This window comes from Pelmatolapia mariae, linkage group LG9 (assembly GCF_036321145.2).
Source record: "Pelmatolapia mariae isolate MD_Pm_ZW linkage group LG9, Pm_UMD_F_2, whole genome shotgun sequence".
Classification (NCBI taxonomy): domain Eukaryota; kingdom Metazoa; phylum Chordata; class Actinopteri; order Cichliformes; family Cichlidae; genus Pelmatolapia; species Pelmatolapia mariae.
This window is the reverse complement of record NC_086235.1, coordinates 22535117-22554627: the sequence shown is the minus strand read 5'-3', so window position 1 is coordinate 22554627 and position 19511 is coordinate 22535117. Positions and strand designations below refer to the sequence as shown.

General features: G+C 41.7%; 2 protein-coding genes across 2 annotated transcripts; one reads left to right on the top strand and one right to left on the bottom strand.

Annotated features, from left to right (window-relative positions):
* Nucleotides 1-772: 772 nt before the first annotated feature.
* Nucleotides 773-4512, top strand: pdia4 (protein disulfide isomerase family A, member 4). The gene is made up of 10 exons (XM_063483342.1): nt 773-1069; nt 1331-1505; nt 1685-1890; nt 1974-2112; nt 2205-2410; nt 2511-2669; nt 2816-2967; nt 3208-3364; nt 3476-3709; nt 3820-4512. The coding sequence occupies exons 1-10, from the start codon at nt 994-996 to the stop codon at nt 4233-4235; spliced, it is 1920 nt and encodes a 639-aa protein (XP_063339412.1). The 5' UTR covers nt 773-993; the 3' UTR covers nt 4236-4512.
* An 80-nt stretch (nt 4513-4592) lies between these two features.
* On the bottom strand, nt 4593-17863 carry si:ch211-217a12.1 (alanine aminotransferase 2-like). Its single transcript, XM_063483893.1, has 12 exons — nt 17754-17863; nt 17471-17659; nt 12639-12728; nt 11981-12089; nt 11663-11796; nt 11029-11272; nt 10747-10826; nt 10400-10536; nt 9732-9906; nt 7838-7993; nt 7640-7752; nt 4593-5086 (listed from the first exon to the last, which is right to left on the bottom strand). Exons 2-12 carry the CDS (start codon nt 17615-17617, stop codon nt 4996-4998), a joined length of 1476 nt encoding a protein of 491 aa, XP_063339963.1. The 5' UTR covers nt 17618-17659; nt 17754-17863; the 3' UTR covers nt 4593-4995.
* Between the last annotated feature and the right edge of the window lie 1648 nt (nt 17864-19511).

Sequence of the window (19511 nt, the reverse complement as noted above, 5' to 3'; positions counted from 1 at the left end):
AAATGTTCAGACATTTTTCATAGTGCATCTTTAAGGTATACTTGTTCATTTCTAAAACAAAAACAAACCAACAATAACAATTCATTGGGTTACATACTGAACTCAGAGGACAGAAACAAAGTATCAATGCTGTTGACTTAATATCACTCCAGTATAAATACCAGATTTCAGCAGTGTTGATATTTGGTATGGACATTTGGAACATTTATGGAAGTAGGGAAGAAGGCCATGCAGAGGGCTGGTGTGACAGGGGAGGGTGAGATGCATGGAGGTAGATGATCTGCTGTGGTATCCCCTAAAGGGAACTGTCGAAAGAAAAAGAAGTGGAGTTGGAACAGTAAGATATGAAAATGACCCTTATGGGTTTCTGTTGTCTTCAACACAGGAAGCTGTAAACATGTAAAGACAGATCACCAGGCCTTCTCCTCCCTCCTCCTGTTTAATGAATAATTTCCTCCCTAAATCCTCTAAACATCAGGCTAAAAATAGTCCTGTGCAGTGACTATTAATTATTTGTGTACCATATATATTTAAGGTACTGTTAACACTCATTTAAAACATAAAAAATACTTTTAAAATTGTGAAACTAAACAAACAAACGCTTTGAAAAACTTTGCCATGAGCTAGAAAACAGTAAACAAAAGCATCCAATAGTATCTGTCAACGTTTCAGCCTCAGGAATTGAGTGGCGACGTGTGATTGGAGGACAGTCGATGATGGCGTCCAATCACGACGTGGCAAGTCAGACAAGTTCCAGTACAGGGGAGGAGGAGGGGGTGAATTGTGTGCTTTCTGAAGGGCTAGTTTGTATGAAAGGTATGCTAAAGGTTGGTGGGGCCACACATCAGTATTGATCCGGGCGGCTGGTCTGTGCAGCCCGCAGTGTTTTTGATGACATTCATCAGCCTTTTTTATTAGCTAAGTTAATTAGCCGGCTACTCGTGAGCGAGCAGCAACAACGGTTGACGCGGGGCCGTATCATCTGTGGACACAATGAAGAAGCTTGCTCTGCTGCTAATTGTGCTGCTTGGCGTTGCACATTTCGCGACTGTCAGCAGATGTGAAGAGGGTGAGTGTGGGCATTTGTACAACCCTGCAGCTGAACTAGTTATTGAAGTAGGAAGGTCGGTTTATTGTGTTAAAATTAACGAGCTAATTAGTGTAGTTGTAATAGCATGCCAGCTAACGGGACCGCTAATGTCAACACACTTGAATAAATGCACTTTAGGGTCTTCACTGAATGCACGCGGGAAATAAATCCAGGCTGTGGTGGATCTGACACAGATTGAAATCAGTGTGTGCTCTGTTTGCTTGCTTATTTGGTGTTTAGATGTTGCAGAAAGCAAAGAGGAGACTGATGAAGAGGACAGTGACGATGGAGATGATGATGAAGACGACGATACAGAGGTGAAAGAAGAGAACGGGGTGCTGGTGCTCACCGACAACAACTTCGACACCTTCATAGAGGGCAAAGACACGGTCTTGCTGGAGTTTTACGCTCCATGGTAAGTTGGATGTGCCTAACTACTTAAATCCTTATGAGTCTGAGTGAGTTGGAGAAACAGAAAACGCTCTGATATGTTTTCAAACTGTAACCAATGAGCCATGCAAACTTAACAGCGTGCCTCTTCCTATCTACATCCTGTTGCATTATCTGTGTCCCTTTGTTTTTGGTATACTTTAGGTGTGGTCACTGCAAGCAGTTTGCCCCAGAATATGAAAAAATTGCCCAGACGCTCAAAGAGAATGACCCTCCTATACCTGTGGCCAAAGTGGATGCGACAGCGGCCAGTGGTCTGGGGAGCAGGTTCGATGTGTCTGGGTATCCCACCATAAAGATCCTTAAAAACGGGGAGCCTGTGGACTATGACGGAGAGCGGACAGAGAAGGGTAAGAGTGGTTCGTCCAGTCTGAGCATCATTTTGTTAAACAAATGAAGCACCAGCATGGCTAATTTTATCCGTTTCCTGCAGCCATTGTGGAGCGTGTTAAAGAGGTGGCTCAACCAGATTGGAAGCCCCCTCCTGAAGCCACACTGGTGCTGACCAAAGACAACTTTGATGACACTGTAAATAACGCAGACATCATCCTGGTGGAGTTCTATGCCCCATGGTGAGTCATTTATGAAGTACTGGTTGGATGCCATAAACTGTAGAGTGATGGTCTCTGAGGGGGTAAAGTAATAAACTAATTATCACCTCCAGGTGCGGACACTGTAAGCGTCTGGCTCCAGAGTATGAGAAGGCGGCCAAGGAACTGAGCCAGCGCACTCCTCCCATCCCTCTGGCCAAGGTGGACGCCACAGTGGAAAGCGAGCTCGCCTCACGCTTTGGGGTCACCGGCTATCCCACTCTGAAGATCTTTAGGAAGGGCAAGGTGTTTGAATACAACGGACCCAGAGAAAACTATGGTAGGTCACAAAATGTGTGCTGCAGTTTGGCACAGCGTGTACATTTGGCTTCTTTTCATCCTCTAATAAAGCTGATCCATGTCTTCCACCTTCTCCATAGGCATTGTTGACTACATGAGTGAGCAGGCTGGGCCGCCCTCCAAGCAGGTACAGGCAGCAAAACAGATCCAGGAGCTCATCAAAGATGGTGATGATGCTGTCATAGTCGGAGTGTTTTCCAGCGAGCAGGACGCAGCCTATGACATCTACATTGAGGCTTGTAAGTAATTCCATAAAAATAGCGTACAGTTTTTTTGTTTTTTTTTCCCCTCGCCTCAGGGTTTTGATATCACTCATCTTCAGTTCTCTGGAGTTCTTTGGGATTTGCATATGTATTAACTGTATTCACTACTGTTTGGCTTGCAGGTAACTCGCTAAGGGAGGACTTCACTTTCCGTCACTCCTTCAGTGCCGAAGTGGCCAAACTGCTCAAAGTTTCTCCCGGTCACGTCGTCATTGTTCAGCCTGAAAAATTCCGCTCCAAGCACGAGCCATCGTCTCACACGTTTTCAGTCAAGGTGGAGTCTTTTACTACAACAGATTGTTGTGACTGATTTGAATTTTGTTTCAGTGTGTATGAAACTCATCAGCATTGCAAATGGCTGCGCTTTCGTTCAGTCACCGTTGGTGCATAAATGCACTGCATCGCCTAGCAGCTATCGTTTTGATTGTTGCATTACTCTGATCTGCAAATATCAGCAGTGTTGCGTTGGTGGGGAAAAACGTTTGACATCAACACGTTCTTCTTCATAACACAGGACTCGACGGTGGTGTCTGACGTGCAAGAGTTCTTCAAAAAACATGTAATTCCTCTTGTGGGACACAGAAAACCAAGCAACGATGCTAAACGCTACACAAAAAGACCCCTGGTGGTTGTGTATTATGGCGTTGACTTCAGCTTTGACTACAGAAAAGGTAAGTAGGGTGGAGGAGTCATGTGCTTACACTTGCAACTACTGTGAATAGCAGCGACACTCATGCGGGAGGAGTTCTGTAACACAACGCCTTGTCTCCTTTCACTTTCAGCTACACAGTTCTGGAGGGGCAAGGTGCTCGATGTAGCCAAAGACTTCCCAGAGTATACATTTGCTATCGCTGATGAGGAGGATTATGCGGAAGAGCTGAAGGGCCTGGGCCTGAGTGAGAGCGGAGAGGAAGTGAATGTGGGAATTCTGGCAGATGGAGGCAAAAAATATGCGATGGAGCCCGAGGAGTTTGACTCGGAAGTGCTGAGAGATTTTGTCGTGGCTTTTAAGAAAGGCAAGTGCTAAAAATCTGTGTGGGGGTTTTTTGCATGAAGGACTTGTTCATTTAGAGTTTGTATTTGACAGATGTGTAAATTTCACTAAAACTCTAAATTTTGTCCACAGGAAAGCTTAAACCCATCATCAAGTCCCAGCCGGTGCCAAAGAACAACAAAGGACCTGTTAAGGTGGTTGTAGGAAAAACTTTTGACGATATCGTCATGGATACCCAGAAGGACGTCCTGATCGAGTTTTACGCCCCCTGGTGCGGCCACTGCAAGAAATTAGAGCCTGATTATTTGGCTCTGGGCAAAAAGTACAAGGGTGAGAAAAACCTGGTGATTGCCAAGATGGACACCACAGCCAACGACGTACCCAACGACAGCTACAAAGTGGAAGGCTTCCCCACGATATATTTCGCCCCAAGCAACAAGAAGCAGAGCCCCATCAAATTCGAAGGTGGAGACAGAACAGTAGAAGGGTTCAGTAAGTTCTTGGAGGAGCACGCCACAAAGCTATCACAGAAGAGAGACGAACTTTGAACTTCCTCGGAGAAGTAGCAAAGAACTCTTACCGTGCTTGTGCAGAGTTTCAGAGGATGCTGATAAAACCTCTGGGAAGGTGAAGGGAATGCAGTAATTAAACAAAAATGGTGTTACTGATTTGCTGCGATGGTTACTTTTCAATCATCCTTTTAGTTTGTGTTCATTCCAAGATTCAGGTTTCTTCTGTTTCTGAAAGCATGTAAGCACTGTTCAAGATTAATCCTTTTTAAATAAAACTGAAAATGCTGGCACATTTGCAGGCCAGCGCTGAGAAGTGGCTCTTTGTGTTTGTTTAATGGATACAAGTCATGCCAGAGAATGTGTTGCAAATATAGGAACAGGCACTGCACGCAGTTTCAGAAAACAAGTGTTTGGTTTTAATTACATTTAAGAACAATTAAAACAATTACTAATACAATTGGCTACATTCTGAGACATGTGAACAGCCCAGAGAGTACACCTCAACGTGGCACGGGCATAAAACAACTGTTAGTTAATCAAGTAATCCCTTAAAATGAATTGGCAGGAGAGGGATGCACCTGCAGCAGAGTAAGAAACTGTAGAGACAATCAGTACTATCATCAGTTTGAACATTAAAAACTGGCAGGGCAATACTTTAAGAAAGTGCATCATGTAGTGAAACTTATTGACATCATCTTCATGTACTGTACGAACATGAACGGGGCTTCCGCCTCAGTCACGTAAAGGTACTTAATGATACTGGCACTGAGCAGTTGGTTCTTGAGATGTGGGACCATTAAGAAAACTCTTGTGTGAAGCGCAAGTGGAACTCCCGGATCTTCTGCAGTACCACCTTCAGCTTCTCAGTTGGCGGCAGGATGGTCATTCTGGATGGAGAAAAGGTGGGTTCAGATTAATGATAAAGGTATCGGTAGAGGTGCTGTAAAACTGGAAATCAGATCTACGTAATAGAAGGACGGTGCAAACAATCAGGCTTTATCCAACACAGCTTTTTTATTTTTGGATCAAGGAGTATTTGTTAAATACTGTTGGCCACCAGTGCTACCCCTCAGCCTCCTAGTAGATGCAGGTGTAGTATGCATTTGAAAATCCTAGTTCACGTTCATCTTGAGTTATCATGTTCACAAACCTGGGTGTCCACACTGCCTGCCCTGCCTGTGTTGCAGGGTGAGGATAACACCTCATCAGCTTCATACAGCTGAGAGGTAAAAACTGCAATGAATTACGCTTTTTTTCAACATGTTTTACAAACTACATTATTTTATTTTGACTAGTTTGTTTTCATATAAATGCACACTTTGCTTAGACTTAAACCTGTGTGACTGTAAACTGACACAAGGTGTCACCGCTGACCCATAAATTGGCAAAGTAAAACTTTCTCCACAGTTAAATCAAAATGTTTACATTATGAACTGACTGAGCAGGTATTGACTAGTGCTGCAGATTCAGATTGAGTTTCAGAGTGCCAGCTGCCTCTGTGCAGCACAACTGAAATTCACAGTTAGATGAGTGATAAGCTTATGTGGCACGTGTCACCGCACCCACAAGTGAGCCACAAAGTGAACAGGATCACGAACTCTCCTGAAGTCATGAAGTGTGTGTGTTTGTATTTGTAAGATAGAGAAGTTTAACTTCTCTAACTTCAGGATGGAAGGGAGACAAATAGAAGAGCAGCAGGGCAAAGGAGTAATAAAACCCAAACTTAGGTGTATTTAGTTTCAGAATATTCAGCATAATGTTAGTGCAAGGCAGTGGGAGAGTTGAAAAGTTCATATTTAAAGAAAACTGTTCATGTCACAAGAGAACTTGTGATCAAGTGGAATTGGATTTGGGGATAAGCAGAGGGTGTTAGAGCACATATGCAAACAAGATGGAAATACTGGCACAGAAAGAAACGTAATGCAACATCAGAATAAACAGATATAAGTGGTCTCATGTCTCATTCTCTCTTGTTGGTGAATATATATCAATATGACTTAAAAAATGAATGCAAAGTGAAATGTCCTTTTATTTTATTTTACACCTGAAAAGTTTCAACTCTGAATGTGGACAGCAGGGGGCGGTAGTTAGGTTTGACTAGTACAAAAATTACCTCCTAATCACTTTACCTTGACCCTGATGAAAAATGTCATGACGTCAAGGAAAGGTGTAAATTGATAAGAAGTGCGTAGAGAATCAAACCGCATCAAACCACAACCGAATCAAACTAGACTAACGTCACACTGGGTGCTGTGGGGTTTAAACCAATCCACACGTTTTTACCCCACCGATTTAGTCAGGTCATATAAATGAGAACTGATGAAAATTACTACTTCATTACAAAGGTTGGAATTTTTTAGAAAAACAAAGATATAGGGTCAGTATTCTGAGAGTACTTTAAGTTATCTAATAAAATATCAATATCTGGTGTCCCTGTATTGATACAATATTGCCACACAAAATATCACCGCTGCATCAATTTTTCCCCCTCACCCCTAGTTTATACAGTGGAAAGGTTTGTAATAACGCAGAGCTTCTCTGGATAAACCCTGCACACCACCTCAGTCTCAGCCGACGGGACCTCACACAGAGCCGGGAATTTGTATCAGAGACTTTGTCCTTTCATGAAAACCACTGATTCCTTTTCAGTCTCTGCTGGAACTACATTGCTGTTTTCACAAAGAAACACATACTTAAGGCCTGCGTTTACACTGTGTTATTTTGGACCGACTCCCTCCTTCACTGGGTCTGCTGGCTTTTGAGCCACAAATCTGCTCTGCTCTGGGCACAATGCTGGTTATTATTGAAATGAACTGGCTGTGTATGTAAATTAGCACACCGTTAGTAGATGATCCTGTGATTGCGGCATCAAGCTAATTTGCCTTGCTTAGTAAATGTCCCTCATAGCCAAACAATGAAATAAATCTAAATAAATAAATAAATAAAGTGTATTATTATTTTTTTTAAGTTTTCCTGCTGCGGAGTGTAAATAACTCATCATCAACTCCTTTTCTAGGATTTCTATGACTGAAAATTCCCTCCATCTAGCTCTTATCCCATATTTTTTTATTAATTCATGATCATTCAAAAGACCCCCACACCCCAGAAATGAACGTAAATCATACAGACACACTTTAATTATTATTGCTCACAAGTTAGATTTAGAGAGCTTACACAAATCTACATTTTTTATGCAGGGCAACAAATTGACAAGAAGGAGATTTAGTAGTTCAACTGTGGGTTTAACAGGCTTGTGTTTTTCATAATATATCAGTATTTTGTGCTACAGAAGATAATAAAGGAAACACTGGAGCTCTTTTACTCAGAGAATTCCAACAGCTCTTCCATCCATATACTTCCAGGTCACTTCTCTCACTTTGAAATCTTTCTAAGCAAAAACTATTTGAACATACTCAGCATGTGAATTTAGCCATACTGACCTGAAGTGGTAGGTTCCCTCTCTCTGACCAAAGCCACTTCCTGGTACCAGGCAGATTCCCTCCTCATCTAACAGCCTCATACAATAGAACATGTCTGGAACCAGGCCCAACTCCTGCAGACACAAACACCTTATTTATAAGCAAAATTGTCAGCACACAAGAGTAAATCAAGGGATGCAGTGAGTGTATCGAGCAGACCTTGGCTTTGTCAATGGCCTTCTGAGGTAGAGTGATGCGAGGGAAGGTGTACATGGCCCCCTGGACTGGGTTACAGGTGATACCGGGCACTGTGTTGAAGATCTGCTCTGTTAGCCGGGCCTTCTCTGCCAGAGCTGATAGCACTGCAGTCCGCTCCTGGAGGGAAAACAAAAGGTAAAACTGTCGGTAAAAAGCCGTTTAAAATAAAATACAATGCTACTATGTCAGCCCACGTTCACATGATACTATGTACTGTTTTAACTTTGGCGTTCATTTGCCAGGTTTTTGTGAAGTACCAACTGTGATTATTTTGTATTCTGCATAAAATAGTAAGGAAAGATACTGGGTAGACAAAAACATGTATATCTGGTTTCAATGTGTAATTCAGGACGTAGGCTTTGAATCTAACACAAACAATCGTTTGTTTACCAGCCCCATTGTGGCCAATGGTGGCATACCTGTATGTAGCCATCCATTCACTACACAATAATTGAAGATCAGGCTTTCCCACAGCTAAAACTCGCAGCTACACACTGCAACAACAAAGACAACTGAAGATTCACATTAGCTATGAATCACATTAATGATGATCAAGCTGTCTTTCAAGTCCTCACTGAACACATCGAGTTAATTACTCACAAAGCAGGCTGGAAAAATCAACCTAAGAGAACCTCTGTGACATTGACTTCTCTAAAAGCTACTCGGAGTCAGGTGTACCAAGTAAGGAGATTAGATTGGAAGTGTGAGTTGCAGTAGAGGCCCTCCCAGCGAATAATACACAAAGTTTGGTTGTGAAAGTCTGTGCCCAAGAAAGATCAGTGTGAACCGAACCTTGATTACAACAAAGGTTTAAAGCATTACAGATCTCCGAAAGCTAGAAAACGGTTACAAAAGCCTTCGCAAATACCTGGGTGTAATGTTCACTTCATATTATTACAAACTGCATACAAAGGAAGGTAATTCAAGACTGCTGCTAATCTCCCAGAAAAGGGTACTGAAAGATCACGCCAAGAGCACAGCTTGCAGTCTTGAAATGGATGAAAACATAACCAAGTGTAATTAAAAAAAAGATGTGCAGCAATCTTTGCACCTTGCTAGAAGACAACAGACTAAATAAAATGTAAATGGACAATATGAAAGAAACTACTGCTTTTCAAAAATAATGAGTTTTCAAATATAATATTAATGTTCCATAAAACATTTAGACAGCAAACACTTCACACTATCACCAAAGGTCCATCTTAAATCTGGATCATGAAGCATGGAGCAGAATGGTTACAGGACATTTTGCTATCTCAGGACCTGAACGCCTTGCACTCATTGAGAAAACAATAAAAACTTTTACAGGCGAATCTCTGGGCAGTACTCCATGACACAACCCAAGGGTTATGTAATGCATAAAGACGTTATGTAATGCATAAAGACAGTAACCAAAAGTCCAACATAAGTAAATCAACAACAATGGAAAATAATTGAAAAAGAAGGAGCAGCTGAGACGAAGTAACCAGAATAGGGCGGTTCAATCCGGACACCACAAATACTGATGAAATAAAAGGAGTGTTTTTTAAGGAATGATTCAAAAACCTTTCTCATCATTGTGTAAGTCTCACAAACAGCTAAAGAGAACATCCGTGGGAGTTACCAGTTTGCATACTTGTTTAGTTAGACTGTGGTCATCTATAATTGAGACTTAGTGAAGACCAGACCACAATGAGTAGTCAGCTTTGAAATCCAAAAGATGTGAAACAAAACAGCTCTGATTGTATGTTCAAATTTCAAAACCTGATCTGACTGAGTGCCACCTGAGAACTTTATCAAACCTAACACAGCTTTTGTGTGTAGATTAGGTGAGGTGATGTTTGCACTAGTTAATTCTGTTTGCATACACTCAGACCTTCATAAAAGTGGCAAAAGAGGGTTCATCGGGCTGTGGGGGGTTCACCACGAGATCCAGTAGGGCCTGTCCGGGGACTGGTGGACACAGACGCACAGACACTAGTTTTATGAGTTGGGCTTTCACTTCAGGGTCCAAGTTGATGACCTCCATGTATCCTCCACGGAATCCACACCTAAAAAACAAACAGAGACAAGAAAGGTAAAGTTTGCTCTAACTGAAGGAGATGTACACGTCAGCAAGGATTACCAACTCCACAGACCATTTTCAGCTGCCCTGTGGGGTTTTCATGCTTGTTTATTGGTTTTAGTTGAGGTGCATTACTAATAAGCATCTGTAAAACTCAACCAAAAACCCCCACTGAAAACATGAAGTAATTATGTTGAGTAAAATGCAGCTGAAATATATAAAATCAAAGGTTTATTTATTCAAACAATGAATCATCAATGAGAATATGCTTTGTATAAACAGAATAGCAATCAAGTCAATTTCACTTAACCAGATTCCAATAAATGTAAAATTTTACATTGTGTATATGTAACAAAAATTTTTTTTTGTGTATTTTAATCTTGTTTACTGCTTCCACTCATATTTACTGGCTTTCACTTTATTTTCTTTATATTTATGGCGTGTGCATGTGTGCGGCCGTATCTGTGTGAGATACTCACTCTCCCATGTAACATTTGGAGGTGGAGTGGAACGAAGCCATTTCCACCGTGTTTGAGTACTCCGGTCCCATCTCAAACAGAACTTTCTTAAAAGAGTGAAACTGGCAGCCCTCTGCATATACATTATCCTGGTAGACCTAAAAGAAAATAAACATGGCTTTATTAACATTAATAACACTTCATTGTATTTATAAACATCAAAGACATTTTTCTTATACCCTTTTTGTGTATATGATAAAATATTAGCAAAGTAAATGAAACAGTTGCTACAGTGCAGTAAGCTTGAAAGAAATCTTTAAAGCATAAAAGTTTGCACTCTAACACAAAACAGAATGTGAAATACGTACTTCATCGGCCAAGAGGAAGAGATGTTCCTCTTTAGCAAAACGGATCACATCTTCGATGCACTTCCTGCTCTGGACCTGACCTGTCACATAGGGCAGAGAGTTTGATAATTAGGAGAGGAGTGTGAAGACAGAGAGAATAAACTAAATGTCTTTGAAGTCTTAACTGTCCAAGTTCAAATATTGTTGTTAACAAGGTTTGGTTTTGGTCCACACATACACAACAAGACTCTAAAACATCAGCAGCTCCTTAACTTCACATGGAGAAACTGCAAAGAGGTGTACCCGTGGGGTTTCCGGGGTTGATGATGCAGAGGACACGAGGATTGCAGTGCTCCCTCGCGGCATTGAGCGCTCTCCTGAGCTCTGTGATGTTCAGACTCCAACAGTTGTCTTCGTCCAAGTAGTAATTTATCTGCACAGCGCCCAGGTCTGCCAGGGCAGCTGAGTACAGAGGGTACTGGGGGATGGAGATCATCACTCCTGTTCGGTCACGACCCTCCCCACACACCAGCAACTTCAATATGGTCTTGGATTGGAAGGTGTAGAGAGAAAAAGGAGGACAGAGTGGAGTGGCGTTATTATGGAGACTACGTATGGACTGTTGGGTTAATTGTGTACATTAAAAAGAAGGGTACAAACAATCAATTTTGTTGGGAGACAAACTTTAACACCTAAATAGAAACATATTGGGGAAAAACAAGTTTCATACTGCAGGATCTTTAGTGCAGAAGTTAGGGTATTTTAAGGTCATTCAGCAGCCTGATTGGGTTGCATAAAAGTGAGACAGACAAAGGTCTGTGGGTGGAGTAGTATTAGAGATGTACAAAGTACAGATAAGTATATATTTAACAAAAGCTGACTAAAGCACCTGTCCTCAGTTGCCATTTGTACAGCAGCAAAGTGAGTCAGCACATACCACAATGGCATCGCTGGCCCCAGTAGAGAGGTAGATGTTGTCGGGGTTGGAGGGGATGCCACCGTCTCTTTTCTCGATGTAGCGCGCCACATCCTGACGGATGCACTCGATCCCCTGGCTAGCACTGTAGGCCCCTAATGACATGACACTGAACTTTGTTTAACAAATAACATATTCAGTTGACCAGTTTACACAGAGATCAGACTGTCCAAATTAATAATTAATAAGCAGACAAATAGACGTAGATGCTAGTGACATAGGTGCTGAAGGACTGACGACAGAGAATGTGGTTGGTGTAGTGAGGGGGAGTTGTCTGACCTATACTGTGGCCTCCGCAGGCCTCAAGAATGCGCCGTGCTCTTTTCTTGGCGTCCTCAGGAAACTTGCTATCTTCCAACAGTGCTGGATAAGAGCAGAGAGCCAAGACCTGAGAGGAAAAGAAAAACACTAAATGTCCCACAACTGTGACCACTGTGACTTATTCAATCTGTAATTATTTGCTAAGTTAAGCATTTATTGTTCATGTTGTTTAATTTTAAATCCAGTATCGGAGGTTACACTAAAATGCCACCATTAAGCTTCTATTTGAGTACTTTTATCTCAGTGCTGAAAGTACTGTGTATATGACATAGACATCTATGGCTTTTGGGTATCTGGGGAAAACCCACAGGCCCAAGGAGAACATGGAAGCTTCATATGGTTTAAACTGAGAACCTTCTTGCTGTGAGGTGACGGTGCTAGCCACTGCACCACCATGCTACACCAGTTTCATAATATATGACCTAAATTGCAAGACTAACAAGGAGGTGGTCACTAAATATTTCTTCAGCAGGAATGTGTTGCCTCAACATTATTTCGTATGCGGTTTTAGGGTTGTTTGGGGTTTTCTGTCATACAGTTTTGTTTCCTTCTGTAATTATGAGCAAAAACACAGGCATTATCAGATTGTAAGCTTGAAGCAAGAGAGTGGTCTAACCTGTCTGAAAAATGTGATTGGTTTCTGACCCATAGCGTGGGCGTCACCTATGTTGGCCTTGATGACTTCTGTGAAAGGTTTCTTCGCTCCCTGGAACAAAACAGAGAAAGGTACCTGATATCAGTGACTGAGCAAAGTGTGAAAAAAAAAATCAGTCATTGCATTGTTAATTCTAGGAACAGATGCTCACCAAACAAGTTCGGACGTGTAAAAAAGGAGTAAGTGAGGAGGAAACAAGTGAGCAAAGGTAAAGCAGAAACGTTACTGTTTTCCCTTTCCTTTTCTCTGTCTCTTCTTTTGATTACTTTCAACATCAATCATGGTTAAAATGATTATGGTTATTACATCATAACTGACATCTGGAGAAGAGCAGATGAGAAGCATACCCGGCATAAGAGACTCTTTGTAGGGAGAGATTAAAACAAAGACTCATAGGAAGCAGGATTGAGAATTGCAAAGTAACTCCAAGGGGTACATCACAAATCACCTTTGCTGTGCTCCTAATCTGAGCAACCTCAGCTTATAGCTTACAAGCATATAACTGATTACTACACATAAAACCTCAAACTACTAAATAATAAAGTCTGTGTGAGAAGGGGATCACCATTTCAACAAGATCACAAGAGAAGGTTTTCTTTCTGACAAGCATATACATGACAGACATTTAGTCACCAGTCCTGAGCGCTAGCATTTCTTTGCCCTTTAAGCACTGGTATTGTCATGTAATCCTTTAAAGCAATAAAAGCTTGTACTTGCTGACACCATAAGAGTAGAAAGCAAGCCAAGCATGAATTATGTTTTTATGTTTACTTCCACCCAAGCATGTTTAACAGAGCCAGGGGTTCAAATGTACAGGCTATACTTGTCTCAGGAGCTGTAAGAATACATGTAATCATTAATGAACACACTAATGTCATGGAATTTACAACTGCAGTTAAAGTCAGTCACCTTGTCCTTCGATATTGTTAGGCTTATCTTCTTTTTTCATGTGCAATGTTTGCTTTTGGTTCTGGTTTTAGCTGCAGTGCCTTTAACTTTTAAGCAGTGTTGTATTTTTCATTTTCCCTATTTGGTTTGCTCTTCTAGAGGCCCTTACCCCTAGCAACACTTTCCATTTGCTCCTGGGGGATTCCGAGGCATTCCCAGGCCTGATGAGATAATCTCTCAAATCAGAAGTCCTTGTATTCATCTCACATAGAGCTTTTTGTCCCCTCAAAAACCTCACATGGATCTTCTCACCCTTAGAAGTTTTTGTTTTACAAAGGCTCTGGCACAGACTCTAGTTTGGGCTGCAGCGCAAAAGTGCTGGCCTGGAAGGGCACAGTCCTGCTGCCGGGGCTACCAGACACACAAAAACGTCATTTGCTATTGTTGATGTTGGGGTTTCAATCACAAATTGCAGGCTGAATCCAATTATAAGACACTCTCGAATCCTCTTCATTTCATTCCTCTATTTATCCAAACCATTTTCTGCTTCTGTCCACCTTCATTTTATTTGAGCCCTTCCTCGTCAACTATTTCACCTAACCGAATTATGCAAACGCTGGTCTGGAGCCCATTTGTCTATTTACTGATCACAACATGTGCCACCCTTTGCTGTTAATTAGAGGAGGACATGTGATAACAGATGTCTTCTGTTACTTTGGACAGCCTGGGCCAGTCATAAAACTAAAGTGAAAACTGTACTAAGCCTTCATTGAAGGTTTGTCTGAAATACAATTAGAAAACTGCAAATCCCCAGTTTGTATTGCATTGTGATATAAACACAACTACACAGTTCATCCACACTTCACTCAAAGGGGAACGGTGGAAAATTTGGGTTATTACACAATTATGCCTAGGTTCTTCACTTTTATAGATTTAGCCATCCATCCTTTTTCATAACTGTGGGTAAGAGGCAGGGTACATCCTAGACCAGTCACCAAACCATCAAGAGAGACAACCACACATTCTCATTTGACGCCTATAGCCAATTTAGAAATCCATTTAACCTGAGAAGCATTTGTCTGGACTATGGGAGGAAGTCATGCAAGCACAGAGTGAACATGCAGTACACAAAAAGGCCCCAGCGTACCAGGAGGCTCAGCCCAGGAATGTTCTTGTCGTGAGGCGACAGTACCCATGCACTGCTGTGTGGCCATTAAACTTTACCAAACACTTCCACAAGTGCCCTTTAATTAGCATTTCAGGAGAGGATACAACATTTTATTATCTAGTAATACAATTTAAAAAAAAACAAACAAAGGACATAAAAAGAAAAAAAATCCACAGAACAGTTCCAGAAGTACATCTGGAGCTTGCACCCTGTTTATGTAAACTGTGTTTGTGGTTCTGAAAGTCAGGACATGCTGTTCTCATTCTACTGGCTCGCACCAATTCATTTTGGGTTTTATTTACTTCTTAACATTCATCAAAATAAGTGGACTATATTGTGGTAATATACACCTTACGGCTTCTCAGGACAGCTTTATCCTTATCCTGTCGAGTCCTGTAGTTTAAGTTCTCCTTTGGGTTAAACAACTACATACACACAACAAACAAACTGCTGTTTACATTATTCTTGCCATGATTCACTGTGCTCTACATGACAAAATAGCAAGCAAACAGCCTCTAAGTTCAACTGAAAGTGTTTTTCTTGAAACCAAGTCACTATTAGTCATTTTTGTGTCCTTGAATAATATCAAGAGCAAGCTCTCGAATGTGCTTTGAGTTAGGATTTTGTCAGATAAGAGCTTGATTGGAATCTAAGTAAGGGGATGCAGCACGTTTCCTTTTTAGCCCCCATTCTCGAGCAACAAAGAGACTGCTGTTCTCCGGGTAGAATAGGAGCCAGTTGGTTCCCCGGCTCGCTGCTTCGTTTCTCCTGCTCAGTCAGCACCAGGCAAATATTACACAGACCAGACCTGCAGACCAGGCCAATAAAGCCTGTGGGACAACAGGCCTGACAGTCATCGTGAATGTTATTTCACTTACAACAGCTGTAGTTTGGACTCTTGGTTCTCTATGCTTAACTGTGCTAGAGTAACTGGAACACGGTTCATTCAAGCTATAACTGAGTCAAATTGGAAAATAACCTTGTTGCTTTAATCATGTGGTTTATCAAAGTCAATTTTACTGAAATGCACTCAGTGTTCATTTCAGTAAAAGAAAATTAAAGAACTGTTTACAGTAATAGATGGGCTCTTTTTCCCCGTTCTACTGGTGTATTGTCACCCTTTTATTATGACAGGAAGTGCAGAACTGCCAGAAGCTGAGGTTCACGCCTGAATTAGTACTGTGGGCACTGTTCTGCCAGATGTCTGGGTCATTATCACACAGACACACACACGCATAATATCTGCTGAGTTGTCAGTATGTGTTCCAGTTAAAAGATTTGACAGGAAGCTCACCAATACATGACAAGTCAACTTTGTCATGACTTCTGGGAAAAGTTTTTTTGCAGGATTTTATTTTTTTACGTTTGCTCACATCAGCAGCGCAGCGAGTGGACCCACTGCACTAGACAGGTGAGAGAGAGAGAAATGGGAAACTTAATGTTTAACTTTTAGCAAATCATGGAGTTTCTTTGAAAAAAAGCATGCTTTATATGTACAGTTTCATCAAAAGTGACACCGTTTACTGAACTGTTCAGTTTGACTTGTTGAATATAAACCTCCAAATCTCCTAAAGGCTGATTTTATAACACTGCAGCAAATGACATGTGACTTCAGTCAAACATGAAATGCTGAGTATGCTTTGGCTTCAATAAGCAAAGAAAAACAATTTGACAACCAGAGAAGTGAGGCCACCTTTCACCAGAACTGGGGGGGCTGCTTGTTATAAGGCTCCTTGCACAGAAAGGCCTCTGAGGCTGCTGGGCCTCACAGCTGCAGCTCAGTTCAATGAAACCTCTCCCCCACGTGCAGAAGGGAGGTGGGTAAATCCAGAAAGAAACAAAGGAGGACAGAGAGTGCACCCTCTCCTCTTACGTAATAACCCTTCGTATTATACACATCCTTTTGGATTCTTTGGCTGCCCCTGGCAAGATGAGAGCAAAGTGTACTCAAAGAAGGCCAGAGCCGTCCCCGCAGGCTCATCACATGTCTCGTGAAGAGGACATAACTGCAGAGCCGAGGGTTGCGTTACAGCTTTCAAAAGACAGCTTGTTCAGCCCTAGCCGTCCTTCCTAAGGGAAGCACAGTAAATCAATATTGCCCTGTTGAATGTAAGACGAGCAGAGGGCGACAAGCTCATCGTGGCGCATGCGAACACTTTGAATGCTGACCTGCCCTCTATGTCCTGCTTCCACTCCCTGAGCCAGTCAGCAAAAGTCAAGCATCTCATGCACAAAGCCTGCCCTGAATTATTATTTTGTAACTGTATCTGGAGGAAACAGAGCCGGGAAATTACACTTTTTACTTACTGTGTGCCAAAATCTAATATGAGGCCATCTTAATAATTTCTGGGCTTATATATAAAGGGGGTATTTCCAACAGGTGTGACCTATGACGGCTGTGTAGAGTTAGATTCCAGCTGTTTAATAGTTTCAACAGCTGGGCAGGATACCATGATCTGATTTCAGAGCTTTATGTACATAACTGCATAATCGTGTTTCCCCCTTGGCTAAAACAAACAAACAAACAACAAACACATTTAAAAAAAAAAAAAAAAAAAACACGGGAAATATGATTTAACACAAAAAAAACACGTTAGACCCGCACTTTAAAGCGCATAGCTTTAAATTAACAAGCCATTCTTTTGAAAACCAACTCCCTCCTGAGTGCCACCTCAGCGATACTCTTAACTCAGTTCGCGCTTTTCTCCTGCTTTGTCCAACTTTGGCTCCACTTTACCTCCTTCAGCTCCTTCTCTATCTGCACCGCCCGCTGGACGATGGGTCCACGGACCGCGTACTCCACCCGCTTAACGTTGGGGTTCATGCTGTCCAAAGTCAGCACCCTGCCCCGGTGCGAGACCCCGTTCACTGCCTGCTGGGACATGTTTGTTATGTCACGAGCGCACCGTTGAAGCTTAAGCGTTATCTGAAAGATAGAAAAAGAAAAAAAAAAGATAAGAAGTTCAGTAATTAGAAGCTCCTAGCTGCACGGGTAGCAGATAAAGTATATCAGCAGTTACCAGTTGTTCAGCGGGGATGTTGTCAGAAAAGCTCCCGTGTTTACTTTCCCTCCAAGCCCCTTTCCTTTAAGCTTCAACTGACACACGAGCCTCTGCACCCTGGGTGTTTGTATTCCCCCCAGGGCCGCCCCGTGCTGCCCCGCCTTCGCGCGCTGTCACTTGCGATTGGCTGGATTTTCCCAACCGTGATTGACGTCAGCGTCTAACCTCGCTGACTGGCGCCGTGTCATACTGCAAATTTTGTTATCGATCCGATACCAAGTGAATACGGTGCAGGTCCTGCCGATACCAATACCAATACTTTTAACCTACAAAGGCAGCTTATGTAGGGGAGCGTGACAGTGTGTTGTGTGACAGTGACATTTTAATGATTACAAAGTTTTTGTGATTTCCACTTTCCACAAAAATTGGTTATTTAAAAAAATATTTTTTGAGACTCTAAATCGCTTTGGGTTAGTTTTTGCTATGTATATAGGTTAAAACAGACATGACAGTCAGCACAAAAAGGCTAATAATTTTTTCATAATGCATGTTTGAGGTCTATTTTTCCATTTAAAACAAATAATTTATTTAGGAAAATTTAACGGGCGACATACTGTATTGGAGAATAGAAGCAAAGTATCGATCCTATTCTCCAAAAGTTGATTCTGTTCATGTGGACGTAGTGTTTTGTGGGAGAAACATTTCGTCACTCATCCAGGTGACTTCTTCAGGCTCAGCTGACTGCAGGTTTCCCCAATCTTATAAACAGTACATTGCATAATGACTGAAACTAGCCCAGTCAAGGAACAATGGGCTGGGAGGTCCAGTTTTGTGGGAGAAACATTTCTCCCACAAAACGCTACGTCCAGATGAACAGAATCAACTTTTGGAGATTTACTTACCTGGATGTGATTGAGCACGCATCAAGATATCGATCCTATTGCGTCAGTATCAATCCAATACCGATGCCAGGTTGGCATCATACTGGATATTTGGATCGATCCGCCCAACTCTAAATTTAACTTCAGCTGCCTTTTGCTTCCATGTTTTTACAGTTATTCTTAATTGTTATGCATCGGGAAGTATTTCTTTAAAGTTAAAGCATGAACTAATAAATAATAAATAAGTAAGTAGCATTTAACGTTGTTAGCAAGCAGCGGCTAATTTACGTTAAGAGACAATGTTAGCGTGTGCAAGTCCGAACCAATGTTGGCCACCTAAATAACAGTGACGAAAAAATGGATGGTAAAAGAGTGCACGAAGTACAGCCCAAGTTCTTTAATAAGGAGATTTTTCTTGCTTTCTTTGTCCTGCTTGAGAGTGTGGCTTGTCCAGTAGAAGAAGCCGCTTGGAAGATGTTAGTTTGCTAGTTTTATTGGCTTTTCATGAAGACAAGCAGCACAGCTCAAAAGAAAGAAAAAGCACTAAAGGTTAAGTCAAGGTCGAAGTTCCCACATTAAAGCGTTTTTCTTTTTTTAAAAAAACTGAACTGTATAATTAGAGAAGAGCTAAGCAATAAGCACCATTCCCAACTGTTATAAAGTCATATTTATGCTAGGTTCTCAAAACTGCCTGACTAAATCGCCTGGGATAGACCTCTGGCGTGTTGTATCTGCTGTAGAAATACTTTATTTACCTTGGACATGGACTTCATCGCGACGACGGCTCTGTTATCATGTGAATACCGTAATCTGTACTTCGTAAAATCATACAAGACTAGTCCAATTTATTAAATGTCCTTCTTGAGTATCCGCTGCTGTGATCAATGTGGAGCAA

Excerpts from the sequence above, each read along its gene's own strand:
- si:ch211-217a12.1 (XM_063483893.1), bottom strand. The coding sequence starts at position 17,617 with ATGTCCCAGCAGGCAGTGAACGGGGTCTCGCACCGGGGCAGGGTGCTG. Across the intron at positions 12,090-12,638 it reads CAATCACATTTTTCAGACAG|GTCTTGGCTCTCTGCTCTTA; the intron begins GTTAGACCACTC and ends TTTTCCTCTCAG. Across the intron at positions 10,827-11,028 it reads CAACCCCGGAAACCCCACGG|GTCAGGTCCAGAGCAGGAAG; the intron begins GTACACCTCTTT and ends CCTATGTGACAG.
- pdia4 (XM_063483342.1), top strand. The coding sequence starts at position 994 with ATGAAGAAGCTTGCTCTGCTGCTAATTGTGCTGCTTGGCGTTGCACAT. Across the intron at positions 1,070-1,330 it reads TGTCAGCAGATGTGAAGAGG|ATGTTGCAGAAAGCAAAGAG; the intron begins GTGAGTGTGGGC and ends TTTGGTGTTTAG. Across the intron at positions 3,365-3,475 it reads CAGCTTTGACTACAGAAAAG|CTACACAGTTCTGGAGGGGC; the intron begins GTAAGTAGGGTG and ends TTTCACTTTCAG.